This window comes from Tupaia chinensis, unplaced genomic scaffold (genome assembly GCF_000334495.1).
Source record: "Tupaia chinensis unplaced genomic scaffold, TupChi_1.0 Scaffold138416_1, whole genome shotgun sequence".
Classification (NCBI taxonomy): Eukaryota; Metazoa; Chordata; class Mammalia; order Scandentia; family Tupaiidae; genus Tupaia; species Tupaia belangeri.
In genome coordinates, this window is record NW_006198314.1 from 114,289 (window position 1) to 136,457 (window position 22,169).

General features: G+C 36.4%; 1 protein-coding gene across 1 annotated transcript in view; it reads left to right on the forward strand.

The window, feature by feature from the left end:
• The window catches only part of BRWD3 (bromodomain and WD repeat domain containing 3), a gene marked incomplete at its 5' end in the record, with an annotated part of 164,543 nt that overhangs the window by 59,878 nt on the left and 82,496 nt on the right, over positions 1–22,169 (forward strand). The window contains 6 exon segments of the mRNA XM_027765487.1: positions 9,467–9,627; positions 12,873–13,094; position 13,163; positions 18,753–18,852; positions 19,337–19,426; positions 21,161–21,189. Of these exon segments, the coding sequence (XP_027621288.1) occupies positions 9,467–9,627; positions 12,873–13,094; position 13,163; positions 18,753–18,852; positions 19,337–19,426; positions 21,161–21,189 (603 nt within the window).

The following is a 22,169-nucleotide window of genomic DNA, read 5'->3' on the forward strand; positions in this document are numbered from 1 at the left end:
AAACTGCGTTCGACTACATGGGAGTCCAGCAACATAGTCATTACGCTAACTGCTGTTCCCGGCACTGACATCCTTATAGAGCATTGCCACCATAAAGTTTGCACAACTTTTCATAAAATTGATGTATTTATTTATTTAAAAAAATTTATTTAATTTCATTCGTTATTATTATTTTTATTATTTTTTAATTTGATCACACAGAGACAGAGAGAGAGAAAGGGAAGTTGAGAAAGCAAGCTGCCAGGTCCGGGACTGGAACTGTGGTCAGCCATGTGGGAATCCAGGGCCTTTAACCACCACACCACCTGCCAGCCCCCATTCTTCCCTTTGTAGAAGTAAAACAGTAAAATATGGTGAAAATGCACAGTCTGATCTTCCATCTTCAGGTTGTAAAATCTCCAGAACTCAATCAAGTTGCTTAATTTTTTTTTAGAAAGAAGCTAGAACTGTCAGCTGTCAAATGACATAGATGCGAATGACTCTATTACTTTCAAAAATGAACCAGTGCTATCTGTTGCAAAAATACATTATGACTTTCCCAACAACCCAATATCTATGGTGAAGGAGTGTTTTTCTTGAGGTGATAATAGGAAAGAGAGATATATGTATATTACGGCTGTGAGTTAAATAGAGGGGAACCTCAAATGTCAGAGAGGACTTCAGGCATAAATAATAGTTAACTTTGAATATTTCCTGGGTCATCATGTAACAAAGTTGCTGTGATTTGAATGTGCCTCCCTACCAAATTTATGTGTTGAAATTTGGTTGCTATCGTGATAGTATTCAGGGGGAGGGAATATTCAGTGGCATTAAGAGGTGGGTACTTAGGTTGGTAATTAGAATTAAGTAAGATTGTCAGGATGGGGCCCTCGTGATTCAGTATTGGTGGCTTTATTAGAAGAGAGAAACCAGAGATGAAATGTACTCTTGTCCCTGGGCATGTGGGCACATGCGCTCATAGGAGACACAGAGAGACAGAGTGAGAAATCACCCCCGGAGGAGATAGTCATGTCAAAATCCCTTCTTCTCCCTTCTCTTCTGAGGATTTTGGCATGCACACATATGCGCCCAGTGTGACTTTTAAGCCGCTGGGTCTGGGACTCTAAATGTGGTCAACTATATGGGAGTCCAGCGATGTAACCATTACACTGTCTGCTGGTCCCTATCCTGCAAAATTTTAAATAAAAACCTTTAATAGACATAATGGATTCTGAATTGAATATTTTGTACTTAAGTAAATTTTGAACAAAACTATATTTGACTATTTTATCTAGTGGATGAACTTTTCAACCTTGCTAAATACAAAGAAATGTTTCTCTTAACAAAAGGAAATTTTTTTTCAAATATATAATTTTTTTTTGATTACCAGAGACTGCATGAGCTCACCAGAGAGAGATAGGAAGGGAGAGGGAAAGGAAGAAAATACTCCTCAGTGGGACATGGTCTCACCATAATCCCTTCTCTTCTGTTTCTTCATCCTGTCAGAATTTGGGGCACACATGTACATGTGTCCTGTATATTTTTCAAGCTGCTGATGCTGCAATTTAAACTACAGTCATTCATGTGATATTCTTTTCCTTTAACCATTAGGGTATAGGGCTGGCTCCATTCTTCATATGCTTTAAAACAAAGTTGAAATGTGCACATTACCATTAAAGAAAAATGCTCTATATTGATGCTTGGAAGCTGCCATGACCATCTCAGCTTCCTAAGTAGAAGTTATAATTACTGTGTAGCATTTTTTCAAAGGTTACAAATCCTTAACATTATTGGTTAGAAAGGCAGGCATTGTTTTATTTACTTTTTTTCTGACTAAAATTGTGTTGATTGGCTGCCATGTTATTTTTTTTATTAATTTTAATTATTATTTATACATTTAATTGCTATACATCATTTAGATTGTAAAGAGACTTTACCAAGCATGACACACACCTCAGTTCAGCCCAATTGAGAACATACGCACATCCTCATGAACAAATAATAAACCATATCAATGTCCCACAAATGCCTTACCTCTCCATTTTTCATGTTCTTTTTTTAACATGAAAATTTTGAGTTTATTAATTCTCTCATGAAAAATTCACACAATTACAACAAATAGTCCTTGCAGAATCTTTACCCATTCAACTTTTTGCCAGCACCAATATTGGCCTTTGCAGTCTCCCTGACTTCTTCATTCTGTTCTTGTGTTCTTTTCGCTGTTTTCTTGATGTCTTTTTCTTCTTATACAGGTCATGTCTTACAATTCTGCTTGGGTTCATTTTTCTTTGAGTAATCCAGAGAATCATAAATCATGCCAAAGCCAGTTGTCTTGCCACCACTAAAATGGGTTCTGAACCCAAACACAAAGATGACATCTGGTGTAGTTTTGTACATCTTCACTAGTTTTCCCAAATTTCTGTCTTAGGTACTGATGCCTTCCCAGGGTGAAGGATATCAATGACCATTTGTTTCCTCTGAAGTACTCAGCTGATCATGAATTTTCTGGTTTCTAGTTAGTGTGTCATCCATGATGGCAGTATATCCTCAGGACGCCAGGGAAGAAAAGAGTGTTGTCTTGTTCTAATTATAGAGTTTTTAGAGTTGTATTACCATTTTACTTTTGGATATTCTGAGGCTAAATTTACTAGTAAATACAGGCTAAGATAATATTACTTAACCTTTATAGTATTTTTGAAATAAGCAAGTAATCAAAGTAATTAACTATGTATACTAAAACTATTTATACCTGGGCCAGCAGGTGGCGTGTTGGTTAAGTTTGCTGGACTCCCACATGGCCGACCATGGTTAGAGTCCCAGACCTGGCAGCTTGCTTTCTTACTTTCTCTCTTTCGCTTGCTCTGTCTCTCCCTGGTCAAATTAAAATAAGTAAATAAAGTTAAATAAAATAATTCTTTATGAAAAACTATATATACTAAAACTTTATATAAACTAAAACTATATATACTAATTAACTGTATATACTAAAGGCATAGGAGTATGTGGGGTTTGTCATTTACTTGTCTCTCAGTAATAATTCATTCTACTTTGTTATGATGAAAATTAAATGACTCGTCTCTAGACTTTTTATGCTTAAAGGTAAGAAGAAATAATTCACTCTGAGTATATTTGCTAGAAACATTCAGATACAAAACAGTGGCAATCCCATTTACATATTTCTTTGATTACAGTAGCTTTATACTATATATTGGAATCAGGGAATGAGATACCTCCAGCTTTCTTGTATTTGTTTTTTTCTTCAAGATTGCTTTGGCTGTTTGAGATTTTTTTGTTCCATATTAATTATATGGTTGGTTTTTCTGTTTTTGCAAAAAATGACATTGGTGGAAATTATTTTGAATCTGTAGATCACTTTGGGTAGTATGTATGTTTTCAATATAAAGTGAATGAATTAAAAAAACAGAGCTACCCAACTGTATGCTGCCTATAAGAGACTACCTTTACCTGTAAGGATATATATAGACTGAATTTGAAGGGATAGAAAAAGACATTCCATGCAAATGGAAGCCAGAAGAGAGCAGGGGTAGCTATACTTACATCAGACAAAATAAACTAAGTTAAAATTGTAAAATAGGCAAGATAATTATATAATGATGATGGAGCCAATTTATCAATTAGTTATAACAATTGTAAATATATGCGTACCCAACATCATAGCACCAAAGTATGTGAAGCACATATTAATGGATCTGATGGTAGAGATAGACTGCAGTACAATAATAGTAGGAGACTTCAGTAGCCCATTTTACCATTGGGCAGATCATCTAGAGAGAAAATTGTGAAGAAAACATTGAACTTAGATCCATTATTTGGAAAGCATTCTTTCTGACAGCAATAAAATGCATATTCTTCTCTAGTACACATTGAGCAAACATTCTTTAGGATAGATTATATGTTAGGCCACAAAAGCCTTACCAAATTAAAAAATATTGAAATCAGGCTAGTTGATGGTGTGGCAGTTAAGATACCTAGATCCCATATGGCCAGCTGTACTATATGAGTTCTAGACCCATTGGCTTCAAAAACACTGGGTACATGTGTGTGCATACCCAGAATCTTGTGAGGGAGAAATGGAGGAGGAGGGATTATGATGTGACCATCACTCATAGGGGGGATGCTTTCTCACTTTCTCTATCTCTTTTTTTATTTTTAGAAAGAGAGATTTTTGCTATAGGGTATATGCACTTGCTGGGGAGAGAGAGAGAGAGAGAGAGAGAGAGAGAGACAGGCAGACAGACAGAAAGTGAGTGAAATCATCTCCCAGGGGCTATGGCCACAGCACAGTCCCTTCTCTTCTATTCTCCTCTTGGGGTTTTGAGCACACATGCACATGTGCCTGACATGAGTTTTAAGCCACTGGGTCTGGGATTCAAACTGCAATCAACTATGTGGGAGTCCAGTTACATAACCATTATGCCATATGCTGGTCCCAAACTTTCCCTCTCTGTCTTTCTGAGAGAGCAAACACACCCTCTAGCAAAAAAAAAAGAAAAAAGAAAAAAAGGAAAAAAATCTTTAGACAAATAGAAACAGAACATAGATCTTATGAGATGCAGGAAAGGCAATACTAAGCATGAAGTTCATAGCAATACACACCTACATCAAAATAGAATGATCTCAGATAAACAACCTAATGTTAAGTAGAAAAAGAACAAAGTAAACTAAAACTTAGCAGATGAAGGAAATAACAAGAATTAGAGCCGAGATAAACAAAATAGAGACTTGAAAAGTCATAGAAAAAATCAGTTAATCTAAAAGTTATTTTTGTGTGTTTTTTGAGAGGTTTTTGCTATAAGGCTCGTGTGCTCACCAGAGAGACAGACAGAGACAGAGAGACAGAAAGCGAGAAATCAGTCCCTTCTCCTTCATTGTCTTCTATTCTCTTGGGATCTTGGGCACGCATACATATGAGCCTGGCGTGAATTTAAGCCACCGGGTCCAGGATTCGAACTGTGGTCGACTACATGGGAGTCCAGCAACATAGCCATTACTCCAGCTGCTGGTCCCCTAAAAGTTGTTTTTTAAAAGTTTCTTTCTTTCATGAGAGAGTGATTGACAGAGACAAAGAAAGTATCCCCAACAGGGTCCCAATGCCATGTTCTGCCTCCACCCTTAATACAACCCCAGATCATGGGTACTAGTGTTCTGGCATATTCTGGGAAGTCTCCAGACTTGAACTGGAAAGTTTCCAATGTGGGATTGCCTTTCAGACTTATGTTTTACCACTGCGCTACTATTTGTACCCCTTGAAAAGATAAGCAAAATTGGGACCAGCAGTTAGTGTAATGGCTATGTCGCTGGACTCCCATGTAGGCAACCATGGTTCGTGTCCCGGACCTGGTGGCTTAAAACTCACGGCGGGCACGTGGTCGTGTATGCGCAAGAATACGAGCGTGGAATGGAGGAGAAGGGATTGCGGCATGGCCATCCCCCCTGGAGGGTGATTTCTCGCTTTCTGTCTCTCGGTCTCTCTCTATCTGGCGAGCGCACACGCCCTATAGCAAAAAACCTCTCAAAAAAAAGAAAAGAAAAAAGAAAAGATAAGCAAAATTGACAAAATTTTAATTAGACTGACAGAAAAGAGAAGGCTCAAACAAAATCAGAAATGGGAGATGAAAATTAGAACTTATACCAAAGAAATACAAATGACCATATGAGAGTACTGTTAACAACTATACACCAACACCTAGAAGAAATTGTCACATTCTTGGAAACATGCAACTTGCTGAGACAGAATCACGAAGAACTAGAAAGTCTGAAGAGACCAATATTATACAAGGAAAAGATGCCTTCCAGGAAAAGCTCTAGACCCTAATAACTTCACTGCTGAATTCTGTAACATTTAATGAAGAACTAATACAGGCCTCAAACTCTTCCAGAAATGTGAAGAGGAGCTTAAAAGTTCCAGAGGCCAGCATTACCTATACCAAAGCCAAATAGTGGTGCTGCAAGCAAATAACAGGCCAATATTCCTGATATACCTAGGTCATAATTCCTCAACAAAATACTAGCAAACTGAAACTAATAATGCATTAAAAAGATCATCCAATATGATCAAGTGAAATTGATCCCAGGGATGCAAGCATGGCTCATTATACTAAATCCCCAATATATGTGATTATTTCAATAGCTGCAGAAAAAAACATTTGACACATTTTAACATCTGTTCATAATAAATAAAAACTCACAACAAATTAGGTATTGAAGGGATGTACCTCAACATAATAAAGATTATATATGACAAGCTCACTGCTATCGTCATACTCAACAGTGAAATGTGCATACTTTTCCGCTATGATCAGGAACAAGGAAGAAGTCTTACCACTTCTATTCATCATAGTATGAGAAATCTTAACCAGAGCAAATAGGCAAGAAAAAAGTAATAAAGGGTGTTCATGTAGGAAAGGAAGAAGTAAAATTGTCAAATCACATGGTCTTAGTGTAAAAAATTCTAGACTCCAAAAAACTGTTAAAACTTATTAAATAGAGGCCAACAGGTGGCATAATGTTTAAACTGCTGGACTCCCACGTGGGTGACTGTGGTTCAAGCCCTGGACCTGGTGGCTTGAAAATCATGATGGGTGCTTGTGCATGTGTGCCCAAAATCCCAAGAGGAGAATGGAGGAAAAGAGATTATGGTATGGTCATCCCCTTTGGGGAGTGATTTCTCATTTTCCCGCTCTGTGTCTCTCTGGCAGTGTACTTGCCCAATGGCAAAATTCTAAAACAAAAATCAAACAAAAACCTGATTAAACAAGTTCAGTAACGTCACCCATTATAAAATCAACTTATAAAAATAGTAGTGTTTCTATATAATAATGAAATACTAAAAAAAAGAAGCTAAGAAAAGGATCCCAATTACAATACCATAAAAATAGGAAAATTTTACTAAGGTGAAAGATCTATACATTGAAAATATTGATGAAAAAACTGAAAAAGACATAAGTAAATAAAAGGATATCCTGTTTGTAGATCGACTCTTTCAATTTCCCTCTGCTCCCCTTCTTAAAGTTGCTTTCTTATTTTTGTTTGTTGTTTAAAATTTTCTTCCTATTGGTTTTTATTTGTTTTTATAATAGAACCAGTTATTTTCAAATAGGGCAGTTTTTTCTACCCTTGGGGGTATGTGTTAATGTCTTGACATACTTTTGTCTGTTACAACTTAGTGCTGAATGGGTGGGAGATATTATTAGTATCTAGTGGGTAGGTGCCCAGGATGCTGCTAAACAGTACTGTGCACAGACAGCCCCCAATAATGAGGAATAATGCAGCCATAGTGGCAATACAGTAGTTCTCAAGTTTAGAAACTCTGCCTTAAAGTAATATACATTTTCTCCAACTATCTATAGGGTATGGGCAAAAACATGAAACAAACAAACAAACAAAAACAAAGCAGAAGCAATAAAAATTGTTTCAAGGAATTCAGAGCAGTAAGAAGTATTTGGTGAAGGAAAATTTCTCAAGTCCCAAAGATAGAGTGCCTCCTCTTCCCATCCCAGAGTTGTAGAAATTAATGCTTGGCATGGGGAAAAATAAAACTTCCCCATTGCCTAGTGGTTAGGACAGTTGAATTCCACATGGCTGATTATGCATTTCGGATACCAGCCCTAGTGGCTTGAAAAACATACCTGGTACATGTGTGTGTGCCATAAATCTCAACGGGATGAGAAATGGAGAAGGGATTGTAGCATGACCATGCCCCATTGCGGGATGTTTTTTTCTCTCTCACTCACTCTCAGTGATAGTCACATGCACCCTCTTGCAAAATTAAAAAAAAAAAATCCTCTCATCTGGTACTGGTGCTTAAGCATTTTCTATCATTATTCAGCATCTTACAGTGTTTTACAATATTCAGATCTTTTGTTATTTGCCAATTTAATGTGATAAGTAGATCATCTTTACACTGAAGGAAAGACCTCACTGCTCTTAAGATTGTAAGAGGGACCAGCAGATGGCTGGTTACATCGTTGGACTCCCACGTAGTCAACTGTGGTTTGAGTCCTGGACCTAGCAGCTTAAAACTCAAGCCAGCCACATTTGCGTGCATGCCCAAAATCCCAAGAGGAGAATGGAGGAGATGGGATTGTGACATGGCCATCCCCCCAGGGGGTGATTTCTTGCTTTCTAGTTCTCTGTCTCTCTGGCAAGTACTCAAAAAGATTGTAAGAGGTTGAAAGATTTTATATTTTTGATTGTAGCATGGTTCTAATTGTACCAATTTAGCTAAAATTCTGTTCTTGTTAATTTTGTCTTGCTTATACATAAGCTATAATCACTTGTACTGTATCATGTTTGCATTGTGATAAAATGTCACCTTGCCTCAGTGACTGAAGTTATAGGAATCCTGTGATTAAAATAGAATTTGTGATAGGTTATTTTTTTTCAGTGTATTAGGGGAGACTGGAAAAATTTCACAGGGCAATTAGGTGGTTGTAAATCATTACATGGGGATTAAAATCTCCTTTTTAGAAGTGAGCAGAAGACTGGATCTGAGGCCTGGTGGTTAAGGAAGCTCTATATTCCACATGGCTGACCATGCAGTTCAAATCCCAACCCCAGTGTCTCGAGAAAAATGCCAGGTGCATGTGTATACATACCCAAAATCCTGTAAGGAGGGAGAGATGGAGGATAGGAAATTGTGGTGTGACCATTCCCCATTGGGTAATGCTTTCTCCTCTCCCTCTTTGTCTTTTTCTTGTGGGTGCACATGCCCTCTAACAAAACAAACAAACAAACAAACAAAAAACAAAGCAAAACAAAAAGTGAGCAGAATTAAAGAAAATCAAGAACAGGACAAAACAAACTAAAAACAAGACAAGATCTAAAATAACCTCATAGGAGATGAAGCTTCTAAAGTTCATTGGTTACTAGCAGGAGAACCTCTAGATTCAGAAACCAAAAAGAGGAGAGGCCATAGACAAGCCTAAAAGAGACTGTTTACTACTTTGAAATCTATGTAACATCCTAGCATCCTTTCTCTTTTCATTGAGTAGAGTAGATCTCTAGTACTATTGAATTTTTAGGGGACAGTCATATGTTAGGACTATAGGTGTGATGAGGTAGGTTGGGAGTTTATAAAATTACCTGAATAATTTTTAATATGTGTATACTTAACCCCAAATATGGCTTTATTCTAAAATTTCTTCATGCTAGTAATTTTTACCTATATACTTAAAGTGATAGTGCCTATAATGTCCCAGGAAAGGCAAAACAAGCATGTGCTTGAGAAACCACAGAAAGGCAAGCAAAATATGAGACCTCTAGGATTTAACAGAAGAGTATTCTTAGTGCTTTGTTGTAGTCAACTTGATTTCATAGAATCAAGAAATGTGTAAAGGAATTTAGGCTTCTCATAGGATAGATGTGAATACCCTGTCTTGTCTTATCTTAATATTTATGATTTAATTTGATGAAGTAGGTTTCACTTTTAGGTTTCAAAAAGTAGATTTCTGATTTTTTTTTCCAGTGAATATCACCTCTGCCAGGCAATTAACCGGATGTAGTCGCTTCAGCCATATTTTTCCTTCATCTGCTTACCAGCACATTAAGATGCATAAAAGAATCCTGGGACACTTGTCATCTGTCTACTGTGTAGCATTTGACCGAAGTGGGAGAAGAATTTTTACAGTGAGTTTAAAATTTATATGACTACATATTACAGATTTACAACAGTTGAAGCTAGATTTTATGGCAGTGAATTATGCTTTGTAAGCAATTCATCTTTTTTGGAATGCATTAAAGGATGAGTGGAAATTGTACAACTCTCATTTTATATAAATAAATGGGTGAACTATAATGTTCACTATATTTTGGGAAATTTGAGAACGCTCAGTCAGAAAAGCGCTGGCACAACTATATTTATTGTAGCACTAGTCACGATTGCTAAGACATGGAACCAACCCAAATGTCCACAAATAGATGAATGGATTGAAAAAGTGTGGCATATATACTCCATGGAATATTATTCAGCCATAAAAAACAACAAGGCCCTTGGAATTTGATATAAAGTAGACGGATATTGAAGATTTGATGCTGAATGAAGCAAGTCAGGCTATGAATGAGAGACATTGATTGTCTCCACTTAACATAGACCGACTGTCCACACACTATGGTAGAGACTGAAAGATTGGAGGACATAAAAGCATTAAAAGTTGTTATGGGCATTAAAGATAAAGTGGAAGGAGAGTGTGGGAGGGGAAGAGTGCAGGAAAGGAAATTTGAGGAAAGAATGGAGAGCTAAGATATTTCTGGGACACAGATATGGTTTATCATCTGTTGATGAGGATGTGTATAGTATTCTCAACAAGACTGAGATGTCTATCACGGTGGGTAAAGTCTCTTTACAATCTAAATGATGTATAGTGATTGAATGTATAAATAATAATAATAATAAAATACATTTGCAAGAAAAAAGTAAATCTTCAGAAGGCCATATCTTCTAGAGGTTGCTAATTTGTGCGAAATGAGTGTACTACTTTTCATTCTGTTTTAACAGGCATTTATTTTTCAATTAATTAATTTTTTGAGAGGTTTTTGCTATAGAATACGTGTGCTCACCAGAAAGACAGAGACAGAGAAACAGAAAGTGAGAAATCACCCCCAGGAGGATGGCCACACCACAATCCTTTCTCCTCCATTCTCCTTTCGGGATCTTGAGCACGCATGCACACGCATTTGGCGTGAATTTAAGCCACCGGTTCCAGGACTACAGTCGACTACATGGGAGTCCAGCGACATAGCCATTACACCAACTCCTGGTCCCTCAATTAATTAATTTTTAAAACTTCGCTATAAGGCATGTGCACTCACTGAGAAAAGGTGAGGGTGGAGATGCAAGTGAGAAAGCACCCCAGGAGGAATGGCCACACTGCAGTCCTTTCTCTTCCATTCTCTCAGTATATGGGACTTGTACATCCACGGTGGACCTGATGCATTCCTCAGGTCACTGAGTCTGTGACTTGAACTGCACATTTGAGTATGCAGGGTCCAGCCACCTTAACTACCATATCACCAGTGGCCCAGTAAACATTAAAATGCATTTTCTGTGAGTTGCTTAGTGTAATTGCTGCCAACTTTCTTTAATTATTGATTATATCACACTATGATTAAATAGTTTGACTGAAGGCTCAGTAATGAAGATTAGATTATATTTATTTTGTGTAAATTTCTTTTATTTTAATTTTTTTGTTTTATTTTATTTTGTTTTTGCTATAGTGATTGTGCACTTGTTAGAGAGAGACAGACAGAGAGAGAGAGTGAAAGTTAGAAATTACACCCTCCCTCAGGGAGGATGTTTGCATTTCCAGTCTCTTCTCCATTCTCCTCTCAGGATTTTGGGCATGCACGCACACATGCCTGATGTGTTTTTCAAGCCTCTGAGTCTGGAATTTGAATTGCTCAGTTGGCCATGTTGGATCCAGCATCCTTAACTACCATGCCACCAGCTGGCTCAACACTGGTTATTTTTCAATTAGATTTTTATCAAACAGAGCATATGATACTTTTTTTTTTTAATTTACTAGAGGTCATGTGTGCTTACAAGAGAGAGAGAAAGAGAGAGAGAGAGAAAGTGAGAAGGCATATTCCCTCATGGGGGATGGACATGCATGATCACTTCTCCATTTCTTTTTTCACTATATTGGGCACACATGTGCAGACATATGCCCTGTGTATTACTAAAATCACTGGGTCCATGACTTGAACTGCCAGTCACCCATATGGGGTCCAGCCACCTTAACTACCATGCCATCAGCTGACCCCATACTATATGCTTTCGAGTACAACATTTTAGTATGCTAATATTTCCAAGAAAAGAATTAGTCTCATGGTCTCAGAAGTAAGTTAGCATAGAAGTGTGGGTAATAGCATAGTTTTTACATTTTTATGCTACAACAAAGGAAGTGGTTTGTACTTTGCGAAGTTAGACTCCTTGGAGTATATTACAATATTACAGATCCTCTTGTTGGTGACTTCATGACTCTAAATGTATTACCTAAATATGTGAATGTTAATGATTGTGATGAGGATGATGAATGACATCTTTTAATACAGTTAAGATAATTATTAAATAACTTACCTGTGGGCTAGCCTGTGGCATGACGATTAAGGGGGCTAACTGCAGTTCAAGTCAAGGACCTGGTGGCTTGAGAAATGTGCTGAGCATGTATACACGTGAGCCCCAGGTACAGAGAGGGGAATGAAGGGATTGCAGTGGCCATCCCCCGAGGGGGGTTGCTTTCTCAACTTTCTCTCTCTCTCCAGCGAGTGCACATACCTGATAGCAAATTAAAAAGAGAAAATAATAACTTGTATATCACATTAGAGTAGAACTGTTATTGACTTGTTTTAAAGCCCTTTTGAAATCCTTATAGGAAATTCAGCATATTACTTTTTTAAATTTTTCAATTTTACATTTATTCACTGTATATCATTTCAGCATAAGAAATTACTTCCCATGTTTACTGAGAAATGCATGTATCTTTAGGTTAAATTTTAAAATATTGATATTTGTAGAAAAAATGTTCAAACAACAAAAAGGCTGTCACACTAAGGTAACAAATGATAGTAGAAATACCTAATGACAACTCACTTAAAAATGAGTTTAAATATTTTGAGTTGTCAAGATTGGTAGTACTTTTGAGGAATTCTTTACAAATGCCATTGGCAGTTTAGACAATGCTATATCATTTCTATCATTTGAATATGATTTATACATGATACTGGATCCATGTTATAAAAGATGAATCTAAAAAGTAAAGGTTTTGAAGTAATTTAATAAAAATCTTCTTTTTTTGTACTTTTGGCCTTTCCCTTTGTTGGTGGTAGCAAATTTCTCCTTTATTATAAATCTTCTGTTCTTTTGTTTATTATAGGGTTCAGATGACTGTTTGGTGAAAATCTGGGCTACAGATGATGGACGCCTGCTTGCTACACTTCGAGGGCACTCTGCTGAAATTTCTGACATGGCTGTTTACTATGAAAACACTCTCATTGCTGCAGGCAGTTGTGATAAGGTTGTAAGAGTATGGTGTCTTCGAACTTGTGCCCCTGTTGCAGTCCTTCAGGGACACTCAGCTTCTATTACTTCCATACAGGTAATAAAAATGATAAGATACCTCTCCATATCTAATAAAAGTGAGAATTATCTCATTCTTTGTTATAGTGTACAGATAATAACACAAAGAATGGCACCATAAAAATACTCTCCTAAGGACTTGTTCTTACAGTTTTTTTTTTCCCCGATCAATCTAATTATCTTTAGAAATAAGTAAAGAGAGGGACCAGCAGATGGCATAATGGATATGTCTCTGGACTCCCATGTAGTTGACCATGGTTCAAGGCCTGGACCCAGTGGCTTCAACTTGTGCCAAGAGCATGTATACATGTGCTCAAAATCCCAAGGAGAATGGAGGAGAAGGGATTGTGGTATGACTATCACCCTGGGGCTGGGGGGCGATTTCTCACTTTTTCTCTCTCTATCTCTTTATCTCTGGCGAGCACACACTCTCTATGGCAAAAATTTCTCAAACAAACAAACAAAAAACAAAAAAATAAGTAAAACCATGATTGAGAAAGTTCTTCATTTATAACATAAGATATCTTATTTATCTCATGTGTATTTGTGAAGAAGGGAGAAAACTGGTACCTGCCTTAAGAGCATAAAAATACCTATTGGGATAGAAACAGGCTTTAACTTGGCAAACTTTGTTTTAATATTTAATGCAAGATGTTTGTCAATCACAGGTAATGTGTGTTTGTGTGTGTGGGGGGGTGTATATAGTTTCATGTTAGGACATTTATTATTTTTAGCTTCTGCGATTTCTTATTTCAATTCGATATTTGACATAAAGCATTGATTTATCTTAAATACTGGTTAATTAATATTTTTACCACATGTTGGTAGTAAAAGTCCTAGATAGCCCAAAAGAACTTTTATTTAATGAAACAAAACCAAATTTTTGTCCTCTTTTCTGTATTGAGAGTGAAACCAGGGTCCTTTTAAAACTTTTACAGTTTGGTCAAAGATACCTGTTTTAGAGAAAATAATAACTACCATTTACCTTTATTTGTTATTTAGTTGCTAATATCACCATTTTTGTGTTGTTAAATCATGCATCACCTATTTGGGGGGGAGCTAACAAGAATTGAGTTCAGTATATATCGATTTGAAAAACTTCATGTCAAAAATTAGATAGTTTAAATTATTTCATGAATTTTGATTTGGGGGATTATCAGTTTTTATTTTTACTATAATATCTGACTATTTATGGAATTTGGAGATATTCTCATGACATTTAAAAAGACTTAGATTATACTGACAAGTGTTTATGGTGGTTTTTGGTTTGTTCATAGTTTATCTGCTTGTTTTTATTTTTTTTCTTCCCTCATTTCATTTATATACATGTTAGAATTCTCTAGAGATCCATGCACTGTGTCTTCTTTTTTTTATTTTTTTCTAAGAGTGATTTTTGCTATAGGGCGTGTGTGTTCACCAGAGAGACAGAAAATGAGAAATCACACCCCCGGGGGGATGGCCATGCCACAGTCCCTTCTCTTCCATTCTCATCTTGAGATTTTGGGCATGCATGCACATGTACCTGGTGTGACTTTTAAGCTTCTGGGTCTGCGATTCGACGGGGGTCAACTATGTAGGAGTCCAGTTACATAACCATTATGCCTATACTTGTCCCCCATGTATCTCTTTATCATATTTTTACCTTAGTGATCTCATGAAGTTTCATGACTTTGAATTTTATTTGCAGACTAATGACTCTCAAACTTATATTTCCATTTTGGACCTTTTAGCTCCATATGTATATATTTATTCAACTATGTATATGGCATAATCACATGGAGGTCTGCTAGGCATCTCACACTCAACATATTCAAAATTGAACACATTTTTCTTCCTGCAACCTGCTCTTCCCAAAGCTTCCTCCATCTAAACAAATGGCAATTTCATGCTTCCACTTGCTCAGGCTAATCATCCCTAACTTTTCATCTTTTTTCTCTACTCCATATATAACTTGTCAGGAAATCATATTGACTCTACTTTCAAAATATATCCAGAATTTTACAAATTATATGACCCTCATCATTACTATCTTGGCATCTGTTGCCTAAATTATTCTGATTTTCCTGTTTCTTTCCACTCCTCTCCCTTGCCTGAGTTTAGTCTCTGAACAACCAGAGTGATTTTAAAATTAAAATTATGTCACTGGTGCTCATAATCCTCAGTAGCATCTAATCTCAGTTAAAGTGAAGTTTACGATGACCCCTTTATTTTTTACCTCATCTCCTCTTAGTCTCTTTCTTACTCTGTTTTAGCTGCTGGCCTCCCTATTTTGTTTTTTATTTTTTTTTAAGAGGTTTTTGTCTTAGGGAGTGTGCTCTCACTTGAGAGAGAGAAAAACAAACACAGTGAGAGGGAATGTTAGAAATCACCACCCAGGGAGATGGCCATGCTTCAATCCCTGCTCCATTCTCCTCCCGGGATCTTGGGCATGCATGCACACATGCCCAGCAAGAGTTTTAAGCCACTGGGTCAGGTCGAGCTATAGTCAGCCATGTGGGAGTCCAGTGACATATCTGCTACTCCATCTGCTGATCCCTGATTTTTTTTTTTTTTTTTTAGAACACTCTAGGTACACTCTGGCCTTTGTTCTTCCTGTTTCCTCTTTGGAATCATCTTTCCTGGATATTTACATGGTTTCTTCTCTCACTTGATCTTTTTGTTTCTTTTTGTTTTTGTTTGGCCATAGGGCACAGTCTCCCCAGAGAGAGAGAAAGTGAGAAATCACCCCTGAGGGGGATAGCCATCCTGCAGTCCCTTCTCCTTTTTCCTCTCGGTATTTTGGGCACAGATGTTCAATGTGATTTTCAAATCACTAGATCCAGGGATCAAATTGCTGTTGGCCATGTTAGAGTCCATTGCCTTAACCAAATGCTTATCCCCTTTTCCTTCACTTTCTAAGTGCTGTGTACAAAAGTTACCTTTTTAGGGAGTCTTATCTCTGATCACCTTACCACTCTTTTTAAAGTTTTTAAGAGAGATATTTTGCTCTTAAAAAGGCACATACACTTGCCAGAGAGACAGACAGAGAGAAAGTAAGAAATCACCCCCCAGGGAGAATGGCCATGCTGCATTCCCTTCTCTTTGATTCTCCTCTCAGGATTTTGGGCACATATACACTCACACCCAGCGTGAATTTCAACCCGCTGGGTCTGGGACTCAAACTGCAGTTGACCATGTAGGCATTCAGCTCCTTAACCACTATGCCACCTTCTGGCACCATTTTTAAAGTTTTTAATATCCCCCTACCTCCTAGCAACTTTTCATCTTCCCCATTTTTTTTTTTACCTTTGTCCGAAGTAATGATCACCATTTAACATTTTATACACTTTCTGTATTACGTGAATTGACTGTCTCTATGTTGTATTATCTTTTATTTTAGTCTGCTTTTCTATTGCTAATAATTGACTACCACAGACTGGGTTACTTCTAAAGAGTAAAGGTTTATTCAGCTCAAAGTTCTAGATATCCAAGTTCATCTGGTAAGGATCTTCCTAGTGGTGGGGATTTCCTGCAGAGTCCTGAGGCAGCACAGAATATCAAATGGTAAGAAGACAAAAGTATGTGTGTCAGCTTGAGCCACAGTTAGCTATGTGGGAGTCCAGTGCCATAACCATTACACCACTTGCTGTCTCCTCTTGGTGATTTTTGAAGCAATTTAATGTAATGGGAATTAAAAAGATTTGTGTTTCTTTAAACTTAATAAAGTTATACTATTTTATATTTAATTGTATCATTCCTATAGACCATAGATCAGCGTATTTGCATGACAGATAGTAAGGTTTGCAGGTCATACAGTCCCAACTACTCAGTGCTGTTCTGCAGTGCAAAAATAGCCATAGACAATGTAAGGTGATTGTGTTCCAAAAAACTTTATTTACAGAAATGCAGTTGGCTGGATTTGCCACGTGGGCCATAATTTGTGGACTCCTATAGATTGTGGATTGAACATTTTAATGAAATTTCTCTATCTCATCAATGGAAACACAGGCATGCTACCTGAGTCTTGGTTTACTCTATATCAGTTATTGATGAATAATATTTATTGATAATTTTTGTTTGAAGTTAGCTCTGTGATCTTTAGAGGTTCTGTTCTTCTAAAAAATTAAATAACTTATAATATCTATAATGATAATTTTCTTTTAATTTGAGTTCACAATGTATTTCAATACCATGTAGCTTGATTTTTTTTTTGGTAATCCAAGAGAGTATGTTTGTATGAGACAGAGAGAGAGAGAGATACACCCAGCAGGGCCTAATCATGTCAGAATCCTTTTTTCCTCCATTTTTTCATACTGTCAGGTTTCTGGGTGGCATGTTCTATAAGGTACCAGGGTCAGAATTAGAACCATGTTCAGCCATGTGGAATCCAGTTTCCTCTACATAGCATTTAACTACTACACTACAGGTCAGTGTACATTTTGATGGTAATGATTATCACCTCAATGGAAAATTTTTCATTATCTCCCTTTGGGATTGTAAAAACTCATGGACATGCTAGAGACCATTGTCTCATTTTTTCTTGTTAATTTTTTTTTCTGTATCAAGAACATTGAGAGCCCAGTGGCACTTCTCTTCTCTGTGATTGTCTTCTGAGGATATATAAAATACTGAGTCAGAGCCTAAGAAGTTTGTGTGATATAGGCCAGTCTTCTGATGTAGTACTTGTTCTTTAAATTGGCAACTTAAGTCTATTTTTTTAATCCATTTGTTCCCACAATGATATAAACAAAAATTTGACCTGTTTTATATTTCCCTTGAAAACAAATGAGAGGTCAAAATTAATATCATGTTTTATTGAGGCTGGCAGGTGCCCTAGCGGTTAAGGTGTTAGACTCCCGCATGGCTTACCGCTGTTCAAGTCTCACACCCAGAGGCTTGAAAATCATGCCTGGCACATGGGTGTGCATGTCCAAAATCCCAAGAAGAGAATGGAGAAGGGTTTGTGGTGTGGCCATCCTCCCTGGGGGGTGGGTGATTTCTCACTTTTTCTCTCTTATTTCTCCAGGGAATGCACACACCCTATAGCAAAAATCTCTCTCAAAAAAAGTCATATCTTATTGAAATTGTACTTTTAAAGTAAAATACTAAAACCCAAGCACTTAGATAATAACTTCCTAAACATTGTGTTTAGATTTACTTCTGATATTTTATTCATATGAACTATATTTCCAGTTATTGCTATGTAATTATATATTTAGCACATTTATATAGCTTAAAAACAATAGTAATGTGCTTATGCGTTTATTTTCCATTAAAAGGACTAACAATATTGATCTTGATGTATAGTGTTAAACAATTTTAATACAAATCCTGGTGGGTTAGAGAAATGGAGGAAGAAAAATTGCAATGTGACAATCCCCCTTGGGGGCTGCTTTCTCTATCTGTTGCTTGCATATGCCCTCTAGCAATTCCAAAAAATAATTTAAATGATTTTAATATAATTGTTTTTTATACTAACATATTTTATCATAAATTTAATTACTATTTTTTACAGGTTTATGATTTATTAAAATTTTGCAAAGTATTCATTAACTTTGGAAATATAATACTTTGAAATTCTTCAGTGAATTTATTTAAATTATATTTATTAAAGTGATTACAGTTTTAATCACGTTGTGTTTGAAGTTAGTTTGAACATAAAAACTTTCTATTTGAATCAGATTTTTTTTTTTTTAAGTTTTGTCATCAACTAAAGGCACAACCAGATACCTCACTTCTACTGGTGCTGATGGAACAATCTGTTTCTGGCAATGGCATGTAAAAACAATGAAGTTTCGGTAAGTTTAGAAGTAGATTAGAAATTTTGTGGAAAATTGAGCATGTTCACTTTTATTTATGATCTTAATAATTAATAAATCTGTGTATTTGTTTGTATATGTACATATCCATACCTATTTCAATTGCTTGACAGAGATTTTGGAATAAGATTCTTATGAATCAATGTTGAAGAGACTTTAATTTTTATAGAAAATTTTGGTAAGGAGATTCATTTTTTACTTTGATAAGAAGACTTTGAACTTCTCATAATGGTAGTAGTAAATCACATGGTAATATGTTTGTAAAACTGTAGCGCTAATGATTATATCATAAAGCAGTACATTTTAAATTGAATGATGAGAATAGTACTTACTGACCTCTTCTCCTTTGTTTTTCCTATAATATGGATGCTAAATTGATTACTACCCAGCAATATGCTAAGATTGATTTGTCCCCATGAGATGGACATGATGAAAACCAAAAACATCTTGCTTTTCTCTTTAGAGATCGCCCAGTGAAATTTACTGAGAGATCCAGACCTGGAGTTCAGATATCTTGTTCATCTTTCAGTTCTGGTATGTGTAAAAATGGAATGTTTTGAGTATTCAAAATATTAAATGATCTAGTTGTAAAAGACAACTTTTTAATTTTATGAAGAAAAAAATACTTGTTTGAACGTTAATGGATGAATACCAAAAATTTGAACTATATGTTATGATAGATGAACATTTCTAGATTCTTAATTAACATGTAATTGTGGTTGAGGCTTTTTTATAACTAAGTTTAATATATTTTTATATAGTGTAGATTTTACTTGGTAAAAAACAAAAAGACTCTCTGCCTCAAATACCCAGTAACCAAAAAGAAAATAACATTTTGACCCCTTAAATTCAGTGCAGAAAACCTGTCCTAACCTTACAGAAAACAGGTACCATGGCTTCATGTACAGGGATACCTCAGAAGTATTGTGGGTTTGGTTCCAGACCACTACAATAAAGTGAGCATTACAGTAAAGCAAGTCAAACAAAATTTTTGTTTCCTAATGCATATAAACATTATATTTGTACTATACTATAGTTTATTAAGTATGTAATAGCATTATGTTTAAAGAGAAAATATACATAACTTAAAAATATTGTTAAAAAATGATAATGATCATCTGAACCTTCAGCAAGTCATAATTTGTTTTGCTGGTGGAGGATTTTGCCTTTGTGTTGCTGGCTGCTGACTGATAAGATTGCTGTGGCAATTTCTTCAAATAAGACAGCGATAAAGTTTGTCATATTAATTGACTTCTCCTTTTACAAAATATTTCGCTACACTGCAGTATATATAATGTTTGATAGCATTTTACCCATAGTAGAACTGCTTTCAGAATTAGAGTCAGTCCTCTCAAACCCTGTTGGCTGCTCTGTTGACTAAGTTTTTTGTTCTAAATCCTTTGTGGTCATTTCAACAATGTTCATGGCATCTGCACCAGGAGTAGATTCCATCTTGAGAAACCATTTTCTTTGGTCACCATAAGAAGCAAATCCTCATCCATTAAAGTTTTTCTTTCGAAGAGGTTTTTGCTAGTGGGCACGTGTGCTCACCAGAAAGACAGAGAGAGACAGAGAGACAGAAAGCAAGAAATCACTCCCCAGGGGGATTGGCCATATCACAATTCCTTCTCCTCCATTCTCCTTTCGGGATCTTGGGTATGCACACACACGCACACACACCTGGCGTGAATTTAAGTCACCGAGTCCAGAACTCGAACTACGGTCGACTGCATGGGAGTCCGGCAACATAGTCATTATGCCAACTGCTAGTCCCATCCATTAAAGTTTTATCATGAGATTATAGCAATTTTTTTTCCCGTCTTCAGAATGTACTTTTTTTTTTGAGAGAGAGATTTTTTGCTATAGGGCACGTGTACTCATTGTAGAGACAGAGACAGAAAGTGAGAAATCACCCCCCAGGAAGGATGGCCATTCTACAATCCCTTCTTCATTCTCCTCTTGGGATTTTGGGCATGCACGCATAAGCAAGTGGTGTGAGTTTTAAGTCACTGGGTTTGGTACTCAAACCATGGTCGACTATGCGGGAGTCCAGTGACGTAACCATTATGCCATTGTCTGATCCCCAGGATGTACTTCTAATTCTAGTTCTCTTGCTATTTCCACCTCATATGTAGTTATTTCCTTCTCTGAAGTCTTGATCTCCTCAAAGTCATTTATGAGGTTTTGAATAAATTCCTTCCATGCTCTTAATGTTGATGTTTTGACCTCCTCCTATAAATTATGTACATTCTTAATAACCTCTAAAATGATGAATCTGTTCTTAAAGGTTTTCCATCACAGGAATCACTTTCTATGGTAGCTATCATTTTACGAAATGTATTTTTCATACGTAAGTCTTGAACGTTGACTCCTTGACCCATGGAGTGCAAAATAGATGTTGTGTTAATAGGCAAGAAAATAACATGCATCATTTTGTATACCTGTCAGAGCTCTTGGGTGACCAAGTGTATTGTCAATGAGCAGTAATATTTTTTCCCAAGAATTATTTATTTAATTTTATTATTTTTAAAATGTGATACAGAGTACATTTTCTCACTAGAGAGAGACAGAGAGAGAAGGAAGATGAGAAAACCAACTGCCAAGTCTAGGAGTTGAACCATAGTAAGCTATTTGGTAGTCCAGCACCTTAACCACTATGCCACCTGCTGGCCCTGATCAATAATATTTTGAAAAGAAAAGAAAAAAAAAAAACCTTTTTTTGAGCAGTAGGTCTTAACAGTGAGATTAAGTGTTCAGTATCATAAATTCTATTTATAGGTCACAGGCAAAATATATTTAGTAATTCTTAAGGACTCTAGGATTTGGGGAATGATAAATGAACATTGGCTTCAACCTATCATCCCTAACTGCATTATCCCCTAACAAGAGAGTTATAGTTAGCTTGTCCTTCAAAGCTTTGAAGATAAGCATTGAGTTTCCTCTGGCTATGAAAGTCTTAGATGGTATCTTCTTCCAGTGGGTGACTATTTCATCTTTACTAAAAATATCTTTTTTTAGAGTAGCCATTTTCACCAATTACCATAGCTAGATCTTCTCCATAGCTTGCTTTAGCAGCACTTGTTGCTTCACTTTACACTTTTATGTTATGGAGACAGCTTCTTTCCTTATCTCTTGAACCCACCTCTACTAGCTTTAAACTTTTCTCCTGCAACTTCCTTGTCTCTCTCAGTCTTCCTAGAATTAGAGATTTAGGACCTTCGTCTGGATTAGGCTTTGGCTTAAAAGAATGTTGTATCTTCTTCGAATCTTCTGACCAGACTCCTAAAACTTTCTCT